Source organism: Girardinichthys multiradiatus, chromosome 2 (genome assembly GCF_021462225.1).
Source record: "Girardinichthys multiradiatus isolate DD_20200921_A chromosome 2, DD_fGirMul_XY1, whole genome shotgun sequence".
In the NCBI taxonomy this organism is placed as follows: Eukaryota; Metazoa; Chordata; class Actinopteri; order Cyprinodontiformes; family Goodeidae; genus Girardinichthys; species Girardinichthys multiradiatus.
In genome coordinates this window covers 2,769,081-2,789,079 of record NC_061795.1, presented here as the reverse complement: position 1 = coordinate 2,789,079, position 19,999 = coordinate 2,769,081, and the positions used below count along the sequence as shown (strand labels likewise).

Here is a 19,999-nt window from a genome sequence, read left to right as displayed (position 1 = left end):
ATTGTCTTAATACGGATGATTGTGGCATACAACTCATGAAAACCCAAAATTCCTATCTCACAAAATTAGCATATTTCATCCGACCAATAAAAGAAAAGTGTTTTTAATACAAAAAACGTCGACCTTCAAATAATCATGTACAGTTATGCACTCAATACTTGGTCGGGAATCCTTTTGCAGAAATGACTGCTTCAATGCGGCGTGGCATGGAGGCAATCAGCCTGTGGCACTGCTGAGGTCTTATGGAGGCCCAGGATGCTTCGATAGCGGCCTTTAGCTCATCCAGAGTGTTGGGTCTTGAGTCTCTCAACGTTCTCTTCACAATATCCCACAGATTCTCTATGGGGTTCAGGTCAGGAGAGTTGGCAGGCCAATTGAGCACAGTGATACCATGGTCAGTAAACCATTTACCAGTGGTTTTGGCACTGTGAGCAGGTGCCAGGTCGTGCTGAAAAATGAAATCTTCATCTCCATAAAGCTTTTCAGCAGATGGAAGCATGAAGTGCTCCAAAATCTCCTGATAGCTAGCTGCATTGACCCTGCCCTTGATAAAACACAGTGGACCAACACCAGCAGCTGACACGGCAACCAGACCATCACTGACTGTGGGTACTTGACACTGGACTTCTGGCATTTTGGCATTTCCTTCTCCCCAGTCTTCCTCCAGACTCTGGCACCTTGATTTCCGAATGACATGCAGAATTTGCTTTCATCCGAAAAAAGTACTTTGGACCACTGAGCAACAGTCCAGTGCTGCTTCTCTGTAGCCCAGGTCAGGTGCTTCTGCCGCTGTTTCTGGTTCAAAAGTGGCTTGATCTGGGGAATGCGGCACCTGTAGCCCATTTCCTGCACACGCCTGTGCACGGTGGCTCTGGATGTTTCTACTCCAGACTCAGTCCACTGCTTCCGCAGGTCCCCCAAGGTCTGGAATCGGCCCTTGTCCACAATCTTCCTCAGGGTCCGGTCACCTCTTCTCGTTGTGCAGCGTTTTCTGCAACACTTTTTCCTTCCCACAGACTTCCCACTGAGGTGCCTTGATACAGCACTCTGGGAACAGCCTATTCGTTCAGAAATGTCTTTCTGTGTCTTACCCTCTTGCTTGAGGGTGTCAATAGTGGCCTTCTGGACAGCAGTCAGGTCGGCAGTCTTACCCATGATTGGGGTTTTGAGTGATGAACCAGGCTGGGAGTTTTAAAGGCCTCAGGAATCTTTTGCAGGTGTTTAGAGTTAACTCGTTGATTCAGATGATTAGGTTCATAGCTCGTTTAGAGACCCTTTTAATGATATGCTAATTTTGTGAGATAGGAATTTTGGGTTTTCATGAGCTGTATGCCAAAATCATCCGTATTAAGACGATAAAAGACCTGAAATATTTCAGTTAGTGTGCAATGAATCTAAAATATATGAATGTTACATTTTCATCATGACATTATGGAAAATAATGAACTTTATCACAATATGCTAATATTTTGAGAAGGACCTGTATTAATCTGTGTATCTGAAAGTAATTACAGAAAAAATAGGAAGTTTGCCAGTCACTGATTGATAAGTTACATAATATTACAGAATCCCAGTTAAAGAGAAGAACATATGGTGGTGTTCCACAAGGTTCGGTAGTCAGAACTAATCATTTTAATCGATTCCCATGGAGTTTGTTCTGCAACTATTATATTAATCCATTACAATGGATCCAAATTTAATTGGATTAGAAATAAAATGTTCAGAAAAAATAGACAAAAAGAGGAGCATAGGTTAAAAAAACAACTTAATATAAACAAGTTATTGATAATATTGAATAATAAAATGTATGGTGTTTGATGGTTCTAGGGACAAGCTGGATATGACACCTAAAACCTAATGGTGGTGAAATCAAATCAGTGGGTAAAACTAAATTATTGTGGGAAACCACATACAAAGTACATTGTAAAAAAAGGTTTCTAAAACGTTCTGTAAAGATTTTACAAAATATATCGAAGCAGAGTGTGAAGCAGCTGGGATGAAGATCAGCTCCTCCAAGTCCGAGGCCATGGTACTCGACCGGAAAAAGGTGGCTTGTCCTCTTCAGGTTGGAGGGGAGTTCCTGCCTCAAGTGGAGGAGTTTAAGTATCTCGGGGTCTTGTTCACGAGTGGGGGAAAAATGGAGCAGGAGATCGACAGACGGATCGGTGCGGCTGGCGCAGTAATGGGGGCACTGTGCCGGTCCGTTGTGGTGAAGTGAGAGCTGAGCCGAAAAGCAAAGCTCTCAATTTACCGGTCGGTCTACGTTCCTACCCTCACCTATGGCCATGAACTTTGGGTCATGACCGAAAGAACGAGATCCCGGATACAAGCGGCTGAAATGAGCTTCCTCTGTAGGGTGGCTGGGCACTCCCTTAGAGATAGGGTGAGGAGCTCAGCCATCCGGGAGGGGCTCGGAGTAGAGCCGCTGCTCCTCCACATCGAGAGGAGCCAGGTGAGGTGGCTCGGGCATCTATACCGGATGCCTCCTGGACGCCTTCCTCGGGAGGTGTTCCAGGCACATCCCACCAGGAGGAGACCCAGGGGACGGTCCAGGACACGCTGGAGGGACTATGTCTCTCGGCTGGCCTGGGAACGCCTTGGGCTCCACCCGGAGGAGCTGGAGGAGGTGTCTGGGGAGAGGGACGTCTGGGTGTCTCTGCTGAGTCTGCTGCCCCCGCGACCCGGTCCCAGATAAGCGGAAGACGACGAGTACGAGTACAAGTAATTAACCTTAGAAAAAGAGCTATTAGAACAATGAATAAACCAATGATGATGCTAATTACGGTGTCTTTTTACACTGCCGAAATTTATGACATGCAGCAGAGGTCTCTTGGTCGGGACTCGAACCCAGAATGACTGAGCCCTCTGTATGGGTCACACGCTCTACCACTACGCCTCGCCATGCGCACAGCACTAGTTGTTTTGTTTCATATTATATGTGTTCAAAGTGTTAGTTTTAGTAAAGTACCATAATAAAGTCATTCATTCATTGTTATGCAATGGGTACTGACCCTGACAATTTTTTGGGTTTTGCAATCAACCAGAACTGAGAACACCTTACCTAAACACTGGAAGCAATTATCTTAACTTCTAAACTTTTTGCACTACCTTGCAAAAATATTCATACCCCTTTTCCATCCACCTTTTCCATATTTTGTCACATTCCAATCATGAACATCAGTGTTGGGACCCACAGCCATGAGTTACAACTTGAATGGGCAGTACAAACTTTCCTGGAACTTTCAAAATACATAGCATTAACTTACTTCCGGCACAACTTAGGAATTGGGGGTAGCAGTGGACTTCCCATGATGCCACTGGCTGCATAAAAGCACCCCCTTTCCAACGGTCAGACCTCTTCCACACCGGTGATCATCAGGATAGGAGGGGAAACAAGCGCGCTAATGTCTCTTTGCTGGCAAACATACATAAACTCTTCAAACTGGATCCAAGGGTGTCATAAGATCATGCAATCATATGCACAAGATAAGTAGAAATGAATCACTGTCTGCGTATCCAGTGATTTTCATTCATGAACGGGGTAATCAAGGTACAAGCATTGCTTGTCTGTTCTCTCTGAGATCTGCAGAAGCGAACTGTTTCCAGAGAGTTCCCAGCACGACGCCGAGTGCAGCAGTTTCCCAAGGAAGGACAACGGCGGCCACATCACTGTGGTAACGTGCAGTTTGGTGGGCCCGACAGAGCGGCCGCACCTTCAAACCCCTCCGCAGCTAAGGAGGTTAGCTGTAGCTAACCATTGTTCAATGTGGATGCTTTCTTCAAACTTCGCCGCCCCAGACAGCTTTTCCTCAGCATTGTCAGAGGTTAGGTTTGGGCAGAACAAGAATAGAAAGATTTAGATTGAAATGATCTAAACGTTTTTCATTTTATGAAGTTTGGTTTTGTTTGTGTTGAACTCAGCTCTCTGGGTGCTAGCAGAATATCTGCAGCACACGTGTTCAGTTTGTGTTCTTTGTGTGTTTTTAAAGTTAAGACAAACTTTATTTAAAGGGTGTTTTAAACAGAATATTGATCATAACGCGCCGTCCGCGCTTATGCATTTTAACCCTTTTATTAACCCTGGTATTTTAAAGGTATGTGTTTGATTCTGCTGCTAAGCTATTAGCTTCTTTTGTTAGCTCAACGGCTAACCGGTAAGAACACGTGGTCGCTACTAAAGAGTATTTAACAGAAAGGTTGTTAGTTTTCAAGCTAGTGAATAATAGTCCCTAAACATCATTTTACTAAATTTGATAACTAAGTAAACACCATTAAGCCCCATTTCTCCAGAAAGATTTGGCTCTTTTCCAAAATACTCCCTTAATAATATTTCTTCAAATATTATTTCAATAAATAAAGGCAGCTAATGAGACACCGTTGAGAAATGATCATCCAGAAGGTTGGTTTTATTCAGCAGATCATTCTTTAAAACATTATTTTATTAAAATAATATTTTAATCTAATATTTGATCTTGCATTGTGAAGGGTTGTCTAAATGTTGCTGATTATTGTCTAAGTTAGTTCCAAGACTAACTTCACTTCACTTCCAGATTCTTCAAGATAATCCTTGGTTCTCAAACATAAACATTGCATGGTAATGTTGCATCACTCTTTTGGTCGTGGTTTCCAATCATCTTTAATCAACTTGTTTATATTGTACATAGTCCATTAGTCTTTGTTATTCTTTAATTTTGCTTGGTAGTTTAGTTGGATTGTTTTAGCATAGTAAAGAGTTTGTTGATTGAAATATGTTGGACTTTGAGTTGACTTATTTTTGTCAATAAATTCTTGTATTTTAAGAAATTGTGTGAATTCATTCCATATATGTGCAGAGTTTATGCTGTTCAATAATGTCAGAGCTCGTTTCACACCTTTCTATTTTGTCCTAATACCATCGCCTTACTGGGCTGGTATTCACAGGACAATCCTTAACAGACCCAAATATTATTTAATAAAATATTAAAATATTAATATTAAATAATATTCTCAGATTAATAATCCTAACATCAGTGTATTTTCTTAGGATTTCTTTGATAGATCAACACAAACTAGTATATATTCGTAAAATGGAAGAAAAATAAGTTTGGTTTAGTAAATTAAGGGTACTTCTTTGCAATTTAATCCTAGTATAAAAACAGCTGTTCTGTGAAGGCTTACATTAGAAAATAATATCCCAGGATTTTTACATCTCATTACGCGCTTTTCAATCTATCATCTGAAAATGTGGAGATTACAAACCTAACAGAGGGGCCATAATAAAGCTGGAGGACCTAAAGAGGTCCACAGCTAAGCTGTAAGAGGTGCATTCTGTTGGAATAATTTAATATAGATTTATCTTATATTTTCTCCTATCCTTAACTTGACTATTTGATTTTTATAACCTTTCATGATGTTTGTGTGAGTAAAGGATGTGTGAGTTGTCTGCAGGCAAAGGTCATAAATGGAGCTGAGAAGGAAGCGGTCCGCAGTTGAGGAGGTCATAAAAGATGAAGGCTGATTACGCTGAACAGAAGACGCACTGATCTTAAAATCATGGAGAGGCTGTGGAAGTGTGTTGTTGAAAGATAATGGTGTTTATGACCTGTTTACAATTCAGCTGTTGTTTCCCATCCTTAGAGAATGACGTTCTTTGTAACTAGGGACCCCCGAATTATAATAAAAAGAGAGGGTCGGACAGATGGTTTTCAGAGCGGTAGGAGATTTGTAACTGAACACATCTTGTCCGTTCTCCTCGCAGCGAGTAAATAACTAATTCTTTGTCTTTCTCTTCTTTTTGTGATGTTATAAGTATTTTAGGTTGTTTAAACCTGACACATTCCACACACTGACAAACCAACTTAAGAGACCAATGCATTTATTTCAGCTTGTGGTCTTTATGGCCTTTTGAAATAAATCACTGTTGGTGTGAGAAATTATTCATGTTTATCCTGACAGTAAATTGAAATTGTTCAACCAAGAGGCAATTTAGGCTATTGTCCAACAGGAAAATAAACTGCACCACCTTCATTGCTTTTTATTGTCTAAAGGTGTGATTAGATGATTTCATTTTGTAATGAAGCTGAGAAAATGAGATGTTTAATTTGGTTTCTCAGTACTCCCAAGTCCTCAGATTACCACATAATTGTCCTGTCTCTCTATGCACTTTGGAAGTAGATGATTTTGTGCCAGAAACCTTCGGATCTGTGTTTAATAGAAGAGAGGGAACAAAATTGCCAAAACTGATGTGGGGGACACAGTAAAAGTGGAAGAAAGTGCTCTGTTCAGATGAGACCAAAATGTAGTTTTATGTGTGGCAGAAAAGTAACACTGCACATCAACCTGAACATCACATCCCAACAATGAAACATGGTAGGAGCAGTGTGATACTGTGAAGATGCTTTTCAATCGCCAGTCAAGGGAAGCTAATCAGTGTTGATGAGAACATGGATGTAGCTAAATACAGGGCAAACCTGGAAGAAAACCAGAGACTAGAACAGAGGTTCAACTTCCAGCAGGGCAACAACACCAAACGGAAACCCAGAAAAACTAAGGAATGGTTTAGATTAAAGCATATCTGTGTCTTAGAACGGCATAGTCAAAGTCCAGACCTTAATCCTGTAAAGAATCTCTGGCAAAATATTAAAATTAACACAGAAGCTCTCCATCCGATCTGACTGAGCTTGAACAGTTTTATAAAGAGAAATGTGCAAAGAATTCACTCTAGTTCTGCAAAATTGGTACAAAACAATCCCCAAAATGTCTAGCTGTAACTGCTGCAAAAGTGGGTTTGAATAGGTTTGGCTGAATACAAATGCATGCCACACTTTTTATAAACTTTCCGGTTTTATAAAAATAAAAACGACAGTATATATCCTCATGCCCTACTTTGTGTTAACCTGTTATATATGTTCCCAGTAAAATACAGTGAAATTCTTAAGTGCAACCTGATAAAACATGAAAACGTTCAAGGGGAATTCATTCTTTTGCTGGACCCAGCAGTAAGGTAGTTCACTATATTCAGAAAGTCGTGTCAATCAACCAGGCGTGTGGTACTATAAACAGACCTATTACATCACAAGACGTTGGCTTTCACAACTGGATAGGATAAGTGCTGAATATCTCCTGACAAATGTAAATATGACCGTGATAACAGGTTCTTAAAGAAATTCACTCCTTCTTCAAGTTGTTTTGCAGACTGTGGACCACTTTTACGCTTCAACTTTTATCATCTAAATCAACTGAGACAAAGCTTCATGAATAAATCAACCATGGGAATCTGGTTGGATATGAATGCTCACACAGACAGGCTGTTCTAATAAAGAGTTAAAGTTGTTGCTCCAAAAATAGAAAATGTGACACAAGTTAGCACGGAATAGGGAAACTCCACATTCCAGGCGTGCAACATACTTACATGAACAGAGAGAACATAATTAATACGCCCGAGCAGGAAGCCTGCAAGGGCATATTGTAATCGAAGTGTTTCTTATTCTTGCTTTCTTATTCCATTCCGTGTTTGCAGGGCAATTTGGGGACTTTGCCAAGCCCCTAGATGCACACGATTTTACCCAAAGTTGTCCCCCGACGCAAATTCTTGTTCCTTAATGTCGAAACGTGAAATAGTCCGAACCGTAAGTCGTAGAAATCTGAAATTTGGCACACTGGTCACTCCTCAAACCAAGAAAAAAAAGTCTCTTTGGGGTATCCCCTAAAACGCGCAGGAAGTCGGCTATTTTGGATCACTTTTACTCACTTTTACTCACCTCGAACTTTAACGAACTCCTCGTAGGGATTTTGATCTATCGGCTTCATATTTGGTTAATATGCAGTTAAGGCATGGGGGATTAAAAGTAATCAAAATCTTGAGTTTTCGGGCATGTTTAGGGGGCGTGGCCGGGGCACGAACTTGTGAAAAAATCCAATAACTTTCCCAAACAAACGCCAAATCACACCAAAGTTGGCATGAAGAAGGACCTTTGAGTTCCTGACGATCCTATGGGGTCATATGATGACATCATCAAAGCCACGCCCCTTGAGAACAGAAAGTCACTTTTTTTACTGGGAAAAGTCGCTATCTGGCTTTCTACACTCAATCCGCTTCAAACTGTGTCAGGTGACTGATAACTAGTGGGTCTGACTTCGTTTGAAGGACAATGACTTTTCATAAAAGGGCGTGGCTGTGGGGGCGCGGTGAAGTTTGACGTCACGCCATGGCCATACGTTTGGCTCTAATTTCCACATAGATCATCTGATCTGCTCCAAATTCAATATGATTGATCCTAGTCCAGTACCCAAAAGAGATCTGATGAGATATTTGGTGGGCGTGGCCTAATTCTTCCACAGCGCCCCCTAGAAAATTGTAAAAAATCAGCCCTAAGCCATGCTACAAGACCTACAAAAGAGTCTCTTGGAGCGTTGGTCCAAACCCCACAGGAAGTCGGCCATTTTGGGTTGAAGTTGCCATTTTGAGCCTGGTTTTGCCGTTTGTAGCCCGCATATCTGAGCGAACTCCTCCTACAGCTTTTGATTTAGAGCAGGAGCGGGGAACCTATGGCCTATGGGCCGTATACGGCCCGCCAAGCAATTCCAAGTGAACAAATAAAACAATTAAGTTTTGGCGAAGAAAAAAAACCATAAGAAATGGTATTCCTGATATATAAGCGTCAATAATGCAGGTATCCGAGCCAGGATCAGGGTCAGTGAACACAACATGAGATGAGATAGTTGATGGACAGGTTTCAATCATGGCGACGGCAAAAAAAAGAAAAGTAGATGCTGAATGTGTTATGATTTGGGGTTGTTTTTGGTTTCTGGTTTTTCTTATGTTTTTCACAGTTAATGTTTTGACTCGTTCTTTTGTTATTATTCTTCTTAGATTTTGAATCATGCTTCTGTTATTTTCCTGGTCATGCTTTAGTTTTGTCGTCTTGTTTATGTTCTGTCTATTAAGTTTATTCGGTTCACCTGTCCAAGTTAATCTGTCTCCTTGCTCCACCTGGTTTTCACTCCATATATACACACCTGTTCCGTTAGTCGTCGCGGAAACATTTCTCATGTCTTGTTCTCATGCTCATGTCTTGCTCTCAAACCAAGTCTTGTTTTTTTTTTATCATGCCATGCCTGTCTTGCCTGCCCGTTTGTTTTGTTCATGCCTCCTGCTGAGTGTGAGTTTTCGTAATTAAACCTTTTTTCACTTACCATCACGCTGCCTGCTCGTCTGCATTCTGGGGTCCAATATCTCACAAACCATAACAAAATGTTTCCGCCAACAATGGACCTCGTGGATGAGCATCAGGCTAGCTCCATGGACCTCTTTACGTTCCTGTCTCGGGAGGCGGAGAAGTCACTACGCCGTTCTGCAGGGCTGTCAGTGCCGCAGTTGGCTTATGATGGATCCAGGTTGGCGATTCCATGTCCGGGGACAGGTCCCATTCGTCGCCATTCTTCTCTTCCCCTTCATACGGCAGTGAAGCCCTCGCCCTCCTCCCGCCGCAAGAAACTTTGGCGCGGAGCGCCTTCCTGTGGTTCGGCTGGTGAGGAGGTGGTTTCCCAGCCAGCCTACGTGAGGGCTGCAGCAAGTAAGCCCGCATCTTCGTCTGCCACAGCACTGTCTGCCAGGCTCGCTGCACCTCCGCCCATGCTTCTGCCTCTGAGGGTTCACCAGGCTCTGCTTCTGCCTCTGAGGGTTCGCCAGGCTCTACCCCTCTGGGGTTCCACAGAGTTTTTGGGGGGGCCTCTACTCTCCTCTGTTGGCCTCCTGACCTACCTGCAGGTTCCCGTCACAGGCCGCCACGGTTTCGTCGCTGACCGCCGGAACTCTGTGCCTGCTGGGGACGACCCCCTGGTCGCCCGCCTGAACTCTGTTTTTGTTTCTGGCCCTCCCGCCAAGGCCCTCTCCGCCCACCTTGTGTGGGTTGTTTTTTGTTTCTGTTTAGTTTGTGGGGAGGCGTTGGCATTGATGAAAAAGTCCAATCTGGAGCACCAAGCATTTTAAACTGGAGGAGCTGAAAGGGCAATTGCGAACTGATAAAGTTACAGCGGAGTTTGGATGCGCAACAATCAGCGTTTATAAGACCACAGAGCGACGGAGATAATATTATAAAAGCAAGTTTTGTGGTGAGTGAATTCATAGCTAAGAAGTTGAAACCTCATGCAGATGGAGAATTTGTCAAGGAATGCATCATTGTTGCTGCAGAGCTGCTAGTTCCTGACAAAGTAAAATTATTTGAAAGCATCAGTTTGTTACGAAGAACTGTTGCAGACAGAATCACTGATATGGCAGAAGATATTCAGAAAACGCTGAAGGACATTGCAAGAGATTTTGAGTATTTTTCTCTTGCCTGTGACGAGACAACAGACATCACCAATACTGCACAGTTAGCTGTTTTTGTGTGAGGGGTCACAGCAGACTTTGATACAAAGGAAGAGCTGCTGTCTTTGCAAGATATGCATGGACGAACCAAAGGTGAAGATCTGTTTCATCAAGTTGTCCGGGCCATGAACACTGTTTGGGACAACATACCGCTGTGAGCAGTTCTTTCCTAAATTCACTCTGGCAAAAAGTCGCTTCCGCTCAAGACTTACTGACTCCAATCTGGAAAATCTGCAGCATGTCTTCCAGCAGATATCAGACACCTAGCTAAGGAGAAGCAGTTTCAGCCATCACATTAGGTGAGTGTGTTTAATGTAGCAATTGTCAAACGGAACACCAGTATGCTTATTTTGTGGCTTTCTAAGCACCTTAACTGGTTATATTAGAAAAAAGATTGACTTCCCGTTGATGTAAAACTGAGAAATATTTGTAATTAGTACAATAAACTGTACATGTCTCAATTTTATTTGGGTGGTATTTTATAACACTAAGAAAACAAAAAAACTAAAATGTACAAATGTTTGCAAAAATAAATGTGCAGCAACTAAAACTATGGTTTTATGAATCTATAATTGTTGCATTAACAGGCTTTACAATTTGAGTGTGGCCCTCAGATGACTTTTTGAAAATTGAAAGGGCGCCTGGGAGAGAAAAGGTTCCCCACTCCTGATTTAGAATTGAAAATCACTCAGTATACTCTTAAGGCACTGGGGATCAAAAATTATCAAATGCTTTTTGATACACGAAACCGTCTGGGCGTGGCCAAGCCTCAAAATATGACTTCTAGCCATAAAAGACAAAATTGATATAGCTCCTACAAGGAAAGCCCCGCCCCCTAAGAACAGGAAGTCCCATGTTTTCCTTTAAACAGTCAATTTTTGATTTGTTCTTCACCTAATCAATGTGAAACTGTCCTAAGCGACAGATAACATGATGGTCTAAGACAGTCTCCAGTACTGACTGCTTTAGCTGGAGGGTGTGGCTATGACGGCGTGGCGAATTCTGATGTTACGCCACGGCTATACATTTGGTCCGATTCAGTCCAAAATAAATATGGTTGATCTTTGTCAACCCCCAAACACCTCTATTGGATTACATTGGAATTTGGATCAACAGCGCCCCCTAGGATATTTCAAGTGCTCTATCTCCCTCATGCATCATTGGATCTACTTCAAATGTAGTATACATGATTATAGGTTAATGCCAAACATGTTGGCACAGTCAACTGATGACATCACTTTAGCCCCGCCCACTAATAAACAGGTCAGTGCAGCTTCCATTAAAAAGGTCTGATTTGCTCCAATCTGAATACGGTTGATCTTTGTCAGCCCTCAAACAGCTCTATTGCAATACATTGGAATTTGGATCAACAGCGCCCCCTAGGACATTTCAAGTGCTCTATCTCCCTCATACATCATCAGATCCACTTCAAATGTAGTATACTTAATCACTGATCAATGCTGAACATGTTGCCACAGTCAATTGATGACATGATTTTAGCCCCGCCCACTAACAAACAAGTGAGTGCAGCTTCCATCAGGAAGGTTGGACTATGCCCAAATTTTGAATACATCTCGCCACAGCAGAACTTGGCATGACCAAAGATCGTATGACAGTTCGCTCAGTGCTAAGTAGTGGCGACGTGTGGAATCGAGCGGCGGCCATGTTGGTGGCATGCGGGTGGCGATGCCAGGCTCCCGTGGTTGCTGCACAGTCCAAGTTGCGCTGAGCTGCGAGGCCCTACAATGCTGCTTGCAGCTTTAATTCAGATTATTCCTGTACAGCAACTAGTTGTTCTAAGTGGTTTGAGCAATTTAAAACTCACATTCTTTCAAAGGAGAAACTTGCAATGCCCTGCTGGCAAACAATACTTGGCAGATAGTTTTACTGGTCATTAGCTAGAATTTCACATTTTAGTCACATCATAACATAAAACACTATTAGTGCTTTTGACCACCACGCTGTATTACCAAAGGTCTCCCTTCATACACATATGTGTATGTGCAATGACATCCCATTATTATTCCACCAGGTTTAATATGTCGTCGACCCACCATTTGCAGTTACAGCAGCTTCAACTCTTGTGAAGGCTGTCCACAAGGTTTAGGAGTGTGCTGATGGGAATTTTGACCATTATTTCAGGAGCACATTTGTGAGGTCAGACACTGATGTTGGATGAGAAGGCCTGGCTCACAGTCCCTGCTATAATTTATCCCAACACTGTTCTCTCAGGTCTCAGCATCCGCTGACCCCGCTGTGTGATTTCACTTGGACTACCACTTTGTGGCTGAGTTGTTGTCGTTTCCAATCCCTTCCACTTTGTTTCTACCACCCTGGAATTCAATGACCTCCTGAGAGCGGCCCATTCTTTCACAAATGTTTGTAGAAGCAGCCTGCATGCCTAGGTGCTGAATTTTACACACCGGTTGTCACGGGAGTGATTAAAGCATCTGAACCTAACCATTTGGATCAGTGACCGGATACTGTTGGTTATATAGTGTATGTATACAGGAGTTCTTTCCTGGACAGATATGATGTACCTGATCTGAGCAGTACTGCCAGGGCTCTGAGTCCAAACATGGTCACCTGAGGGTCTGTAATATATTGAGATAGGGCCTTCAGGATCTGCCTAAAAAAAAAAAAAAATCAGTACAAGACCTCATAAGGATTGTAAATAGAGCGGTACAACATTAGAAAATCATATTGATGGCAATATTACTGGTGAACCACCTGATAACGATATCTGCTTAATCCTCTCTTTTCCAGCTGTGCTCCTAACACTCTTTGTGACCTTTAGCGTTTTAGTTACTGTAATCTGAATCAGGTGAGGGCATCTGTTCCAGTGAGATTCGATCCAACACACACATTCTTACTGGCATCCAAGTGTGAACCCACTTGGAAAATATTTTAAAGATAAAAACAATTATTGTATTCCTTTGCAAACTGCATATAATGATATTGTGATGACAATATAAATTTAAGATGTGTTGTTTGGTCTTAACTGTAAAATACGTGCCTCTCTGCATATTGGGTTAAAAAATACTTGTAAACAGACTAAATTTGCATTGGGTGAACTAATTATAAAACTCAGAGCTGGTTTTAAAATATCTAAACAAGTGAGAAGAAACGAGCAAAAAGGATTCATCTCAAATGAGGTAAACTTGTTGAACATTTGACTATAAAAATGTGTCATAGCTGCTGCAGTCATCAGCTTTGAAGTTTACTATCAGGGAAAGGTTGCTTAATTGCTGTCTTTCTGGGCTTTTATGGCAGCTAAAATGCTAACTTGTACATTTGTGGATGGTTGTCTGCTTTGTAAAAGATCAACATAATTGCACAGTTGAAGAGCTTTCTTTCTTTTTTACACTGATTGAAGAGATTAAAGGTTGCTCATTACAGGAGGGATGTAGTCAACTTTCCTCATTCTGAAAGTATTTTTCTCTCAGAGGTCGAGGTCTTTTCATACAAACCAGTGACAGGTCAGAGCAGACACTGTACATTATTACCTAACAATGGCACACTGGTATATGACCTACTAGAATGATTTCATATCATCTGAACGTTCCCTTGTCTATACCTAGTTATTCATACTCAGTTTCATAGAGGGGACCGTTGCTCATGTATGGTGACCCAACGTTTGACTTTTCCCTTACAGGGAATTTTTGCTCTCCTTCCAGCTGGATTTTGCGGTTCAGAAAAAACAAAGCATCTTTTTTTATAAAACATAAATGTGGTTTCTTAAAAACAACTGCTATATTTCAAATTTTCCAAACCGTGGTTGCACTGCTTCTGTTTATATTAAATATTAATCAATACCATTACTCTGCATCTGTTCCATCTCTCAGATGCAGAAAACAGTTCAAATTTGCTAAACTGATATTGCCTCCTCAGAAATTCGTTGTCTTAGTTACAACAAAGCTCTGATTGGCTGATCAGTACCACATGATGATTCCTCTGCCAGAAACGTTGGCTACCAGGAAGCTGTGCTGTGTTGGAAGATACAGACTGAATGGAACGCTCAAGAAAGCTCTTAAAGAAGCTGGACCTGATCCAGTCACAAGGCCTTCAATGATCAACCTTTGCAGGCTGCAGTTGTGTTGAACATTTCTTTGAACTGTATGCTACACTAAGTTGTCTATTTTTGAGGGAAGAGCCTTGCAAGACTTTGATTTGTTTTTCCAATCTCAGCTGTGTGTTTAAAGCTGCAGTAACTTAATGAGAAGGCTCTTTGTGCATTAATAATCCAGTATTCATCCAGAATTCAGTGGATTCTGTTGTGAATGCCATCAAATTCATAATTTTGGAACTCTAATTTTCTTTACACATTTAATCTCTCTTAGATTAAACCTAGGTCATCAATGTCAGAATTAGACTGTATGTCCTTGATAGCTTTCTTTAATCAGCTTTAATTCATATTCTGGAGAAGAGTTTACATCTTTGGATCATCTTAAGTAGTTTAGTACCGTCTAATTTAGTTTTTTTTTAATTCATCGATGTTAAGCAGACAAGCATTATGGTCTAAATTTTGAGACGTAGGTACTGGTTGCTTCTAACCTTCATATGGTTCACTTTTACTATGTCAGTCACTAAAATCTGAATCATTAAAATGATCAACGGCTGGGAACGTCCATTAAACTGCACAGATATCTCACTGGCATTCAGGGTGTGAGTAACATTCCATCGAGTTCTTTGTGATTGTAATATTGCCCATATTGATGTTAAGATTGTGAGGTAAAATATTGCGCGGGTCTGCAAATGATGCTAAATGCTAATCAACAGGATTGTCTTCACTTACTGGTGCACTCCCAGTATCTCCCACTCCCGGCTGGCCTGCAGAGGTCTAGTGAGCTCCTCCAGGGTGTTTGGGCATATTTCAAAGAGCTGGCACAGTAGCGATAAGCCCACCTGTGGAGGCAAAATTCAGACTTAATAGGAACATTTCAAATTAACTGATGGGATAATAGTTCAAAATGAATCGAAGGAAAATATTAACTTTGACATTTGGTGAAAATCAGACATTTTTCTCTAACTGACTAAGTGGTTTCATTTTCAGGACTCTTGGCAAAGCCAGAGGAGTTTGTCATGTCTGTGCTTACAGGTCCTTCTCAAAATATTAGCATATTATGATAAAGTTCATTATTTTCCATAATGTCATGATGAAAATTTAACATTCATATATTTTAGATTCATTGCACACTAACTGAAATATTTCAGGTCTTTTATTGTCTTAATACGGATGATTTTGGCATACAGCTCATGAAAACCCAAAATTCCTATCTCACAAAATTAGCATATCATTAAAAGGGTCTCTAAACGAGCTATGAACCTAATCATCTGAATCAACGAGTTAACTCTAAACACCTGCAAAAGATTCCTGAGGTCTTTAAAACTCCCAGCCTGGTTCATCACTCAAAACCCCAATCATGGGTAAGACTGCCGACCTGACTGCTGTCCAGAAGGCCACTATTGACACCCTCAAGCAAGAGGGTAAGACACAGAAAGACATTTCTGAACGAATAGGCTGTTCCCAGAGTGCTGTATCAAGGCACCTCAGTGGGAAGTCTGTGGGAAGGAAAAAGTGTGGCAGAAAACGCTGCACAACGAGAAGAGGTGACCGGACCCTGAGGAAGATTGTGGAGAAGGGCCGATTCCAGACCTTGGGGGACCTGCGGAAGCAGTGGACTGAGTCTGGAGTAGAAACATCCAGAGCCACCGTGCACAGGCGTGTGCAGGAAATGGGCTACAGGTGCCGCATTCCCCAGGTCAAGCCACTTTTGAACCAGAAACAGCGGCAGAAGCGCCTGACCTGGGCTACAGAGAAGCAGCACTGGACTGTTGCTCAGTGGTCCAAAGTACTTTTTTCGGATGAAAGCAAATTCTGCATGTCATTCAGAAATCAAGGTGCCAGAGTCTGGAGGAAGACTGGGGAGAAGGAAATGCCAAAATGCCAGAAGTCCAGTGTCAAGTACCCACAGTCAGTGATGGTCTGGGGTGCCGTGTCAGCTGCTGGTGTTGGTCCACTGTGTTTTATCAAGGGCAGGGTCAATGCAGCTAGCTATCAGGAGATTTTGGAGCACTTCATGCTTCCATCTGCTGAAAAGCTTTATGGAGATGAAGATTTCATTTTTCAGCACGACCTGGCACCTGCTCACAGTGCCAAAACCACTGGTAAATGGTTTACTGACCATGGTATCACTGTGCTCAATTGGCCTGCCAACTCTCCTGACCTGAACCCCATAGAGAATCTGTGGGATATTGTGAAGAGAACGTTGAGAGACTCAAGACCCAACACTCTGGATGAGCTAAAGGCCGCTATCGAAGCATCCTGGGCCTCCATAAGACCTCAGCAGTGCCACAGGCTGATTGCCTCCATGCCACGCCGCATTGAAGCAGTTATTTCTACAAAAGGATTCCTGACCAAGTATTGAGTGCATAACTGTATATGATTATTTGAAGGTTGACGTTTTTTGTATTAAAAACACTTTTCTTTTATCGGTCGGATGAAATATGCTAATTTTGTGAGATAGGAATTTTGGGTTTTCATGAGCTGTATGCCACAATCATCTGTATTAAGACAATAAAAGACCTGAAATATTTCAGTTAGTGTGCAATGAATCTAAAATATATGAATGTTAAATTTTCATCATGACATTATGGAAAATAATGAACTTTATCACAATATGCTAATATTTTGAGAAGGACCTGTATATTGTCTCATAACCTGACTTTCATTTTGCGTCACACTGCACTCCATACCCTGATAAGCAAAGGTACACAGTGGCCACGAGATGCTATAAATAGGCTGGATCATCTATAGAAAAATCCCTTACAGATGTCCTCTTTCAGCGAACAGAGAACACACCCGTATAGCAAGTGTGCAACTTCATGAATATGGGACACATTCCTGTAGCTTTAACATAAAACCTGATCAGCCATCCTAATAAAAGCTAAAGATGGAGCATTTTGACAAGATGTGAAGGGTTACCTGCTGGACTCCTTTGCTGCTCATATTAGATGAAAGTACCACTGTGAGGGGTAGATGAACATCTTTGTCTTCAAACAGCTCAGCCGCTGCAACAAAAATCACCAGGCTTGTAAGGTTAGCTTTGAACAGAGGACTGCTTCTATTTTTAACATGGCCAAAAAAAGAGTCATATTGAAAGTAGAACTCAAATTCAACAGACAGGTGTTGCAAAGTATTTACAGATAACTATTTCTCTTTCAAATATACTTCAGGGACTGCTGTTTTTTAACTGCGTTTACTTTTGAAATAAAGGTTTTATGCCAGCGAGGATAAGTCCAGCTTTTAAAACATGATATTATATGTACTAACCCTAACCCTAAGAATAAACCAGAAGATTTTAGACGTTATAGCCTCTGGATGTATTTAGGGACGGAGATTCCACTCCGTCCGATTAATGTGAAGGACTGACAACAGCCCTGAATAAATTATTTCGAGTGAGGAAATTGTCAGCTCCACCACAAGCAAACAACTGTAGCTACAAGGTGAAGAATTATTAGTCCAATCAGGTCATATATACAGTCAGGAAAAGGAAGTTGTCTGACTGTCTGTACAGTGAGGCACACTAAGATCTGGCCTTTGACTGGACCATTGCTTACCTGAATACTTCTCTGAAGTTGGGGTAAATTTGCCGAAACGTCAACTCTTGGACAACGGGCAACAGTCTAAAAGTTTTTCCAAAATTATGTCATCTTTGGAAATGGGCTTCTAACCCTTACCAAATTGAAAGACTGCAACATCTGCATCTCAAAGGTTATTGATGATGCCTTTTCGTCTTGGCATTGCCTACGCCGTTGTTGATTCAAATCAGCAAATTGTCAAAACTCCTGTTTTTCTAAAGGTGGCCACATTTGTTAATTATTAGTTGATCAAATACATTACCCCAGGCCAAACTGTCATCTAATTCATATTTCACAGCTATGATCCAGCATTAGCAGTAACACTTTCAACGCAGGGAACTTCCCCAGGGTGCCATTCAGCCAAGACCCCCCACCCTGGACCTCATCTACCACAGCATGGTTACCTTCAAGATGGCCTGTTTAATACCAGCTGTCTGATGCACAAGCAGCAACAATGGGGGTTTCCTACCATGTTCCGTGCGCGCCAGAGACAGCAGATCCTTGAGGATTTGAATCAGTGTGGACAGCTGCCTGTCCTCCTGTGGGGTTTTCAGCCGCACCAGCAGTTTCTTCAGCCGTTCTGCTAATTCTTCTCTGTTATCCATGATCTTTGAAGAGCTGTTTTCCTGCTGAAGGCTTGACGTGCATTTAGGTCAGTCAGTCCACTCTCGGTTCGCAATGAGAACGTGATTCGTGAGGCCAAACATCACACTTCCACGACAGCCACATGTATCATTACACCTTATTATCATGTGTAACCTCCTTTGCGTAATATTACAGTAGCTACAGTAGAGTTACCACTTGTTATCATGGCGAGGGGAAGCTGTCAGTGACGAGGAGTTTCGGTCCCAGCGTTGACATCAGCTTCCTCCCAGAACGTTCCTTTGCCAAACAACGTGTTCCCCATTTTGTTGAGTCGGACACGTTCTGTTGTTTCTGTGGGAAAGACCGCTGGTTCCGCTCGGACAGGCGTGTTCCTGCCTTCCCACGGTCACATCATATGACTCGAGTCAGAAAAACTTCCCGTCTATAAAAGGGGAGTCTGGAAACGGATACCGCGAGAGGGCGCAGCGGTAACGTCGACGTAAGTTTGGCTCGTGAAGAATGCTTGGAACTATGGCAACATTAGCTGATAAGTGACGACACTTCCCAGTCTAAAACATCTGAAGTTTTATGGGAGTTTACTGATTTACGCCGTGTTTCGTCCACAGTATTTCCCATTTATGTTTGTTAAAGACAGCAAAAAGTCCTGTCTGAAGAGAAAATGCTGAACATTTTTAAATATATGTGAAGAGATTTTAAGCAGAGGACATGTTTCGTTTATAATCTGGAATGAAGAAAACAGGCTTTTTTCAGCGTCATCTACTGTTACCCTCAAACGTGTCAGATTTTGCAGCGCATCCACAGGTTTTACGGTAACTGGAAGGTCTGGAGGGCGTGAAGTATCATGAAAGTAATATATAAACTAACTAGAAAAACAAAATATGAAATAAAAATAAAAAGTCATCTTACTTTTACTTTATCATATACTTACGATTTTATTTATTTTGGGAAATAAATCTCTGTATGTTAATGTAGAAAATGTACAAGCATGTAGTCATTCCCTTTATATCTATTTCTTCCCTTAAGATTTAATCAGTTTTTAAACATATTTAAAAACATTTTAAAACTTCGTATATATTAAAACTTTAAATTATTTTTGAAAATATTTTTCCATCCTCAAACGAGTTTAATTGTGTGGTGTGCATATACAGTGGTAGTACTTTTATTGTATCCTATATTTCTTTAATTTACATGTAACAAATCACCACAGACTATATTGTACAGAAGAAACTGTAGAAACATATAATCATCATTTTATAATTCAATTCAATTCAAAAATACTTTATTAATCCCAAAGGGAAATTAAATGTTGTTGTAGCTCATTATGAAGGTTTCTTCAAAGAGTCGTTGTAGATGCTGATGGCTGTGGGCAGGAAGGATCTCCTGTAGCGCTCCGTCTTACAGCAG

At 41.6% G+C, this 19,999-nt stretch overlaps 1 protein-coding gene across 3 annotated transcripts in view; it reads right to left on the bottom strand.

The window, feature by feature from the left end:
* Positions 1-19,067, bottom strand: part of lrrk2 (leucine-rich repeat kinase 2) — a 66,757-nt gene extending 47,690 nt beyond the window's left edge. For 2 of the 3 annotated variants that reach the window (XM_047382457.1, XM_047382475.1), the window contains exons 1-4: positions 18,459-19,066; positions 17,334-17,419; positions 15,144-15,253; positions 12,889-12,977 (exon numbers count right to left, since the gene is read on the bottom strand). In XM_047382457.1, coding sequence (XP_047238413.1) covers positions 12,889-12,977; positions 15,144-15,253; positions 17,334-17,419; positions 18,459-18,594 — 421 coding nt within the window. In that variant the 5' untranslated portion in view covers positions 18,595-19,066. Of the gene's footprint in view, positions 1-12,888; positions 12,978-15,143; positions 15,254-17,333; positions 17,420-18,458 lie in introns of all 3 variants that reach the window. The other variant, XM_047382464.1, reaches the window with a different exon arrangement.
* Between the last annotated feature and the right edge of the window lie 932 nt (positions 19,068-19,999).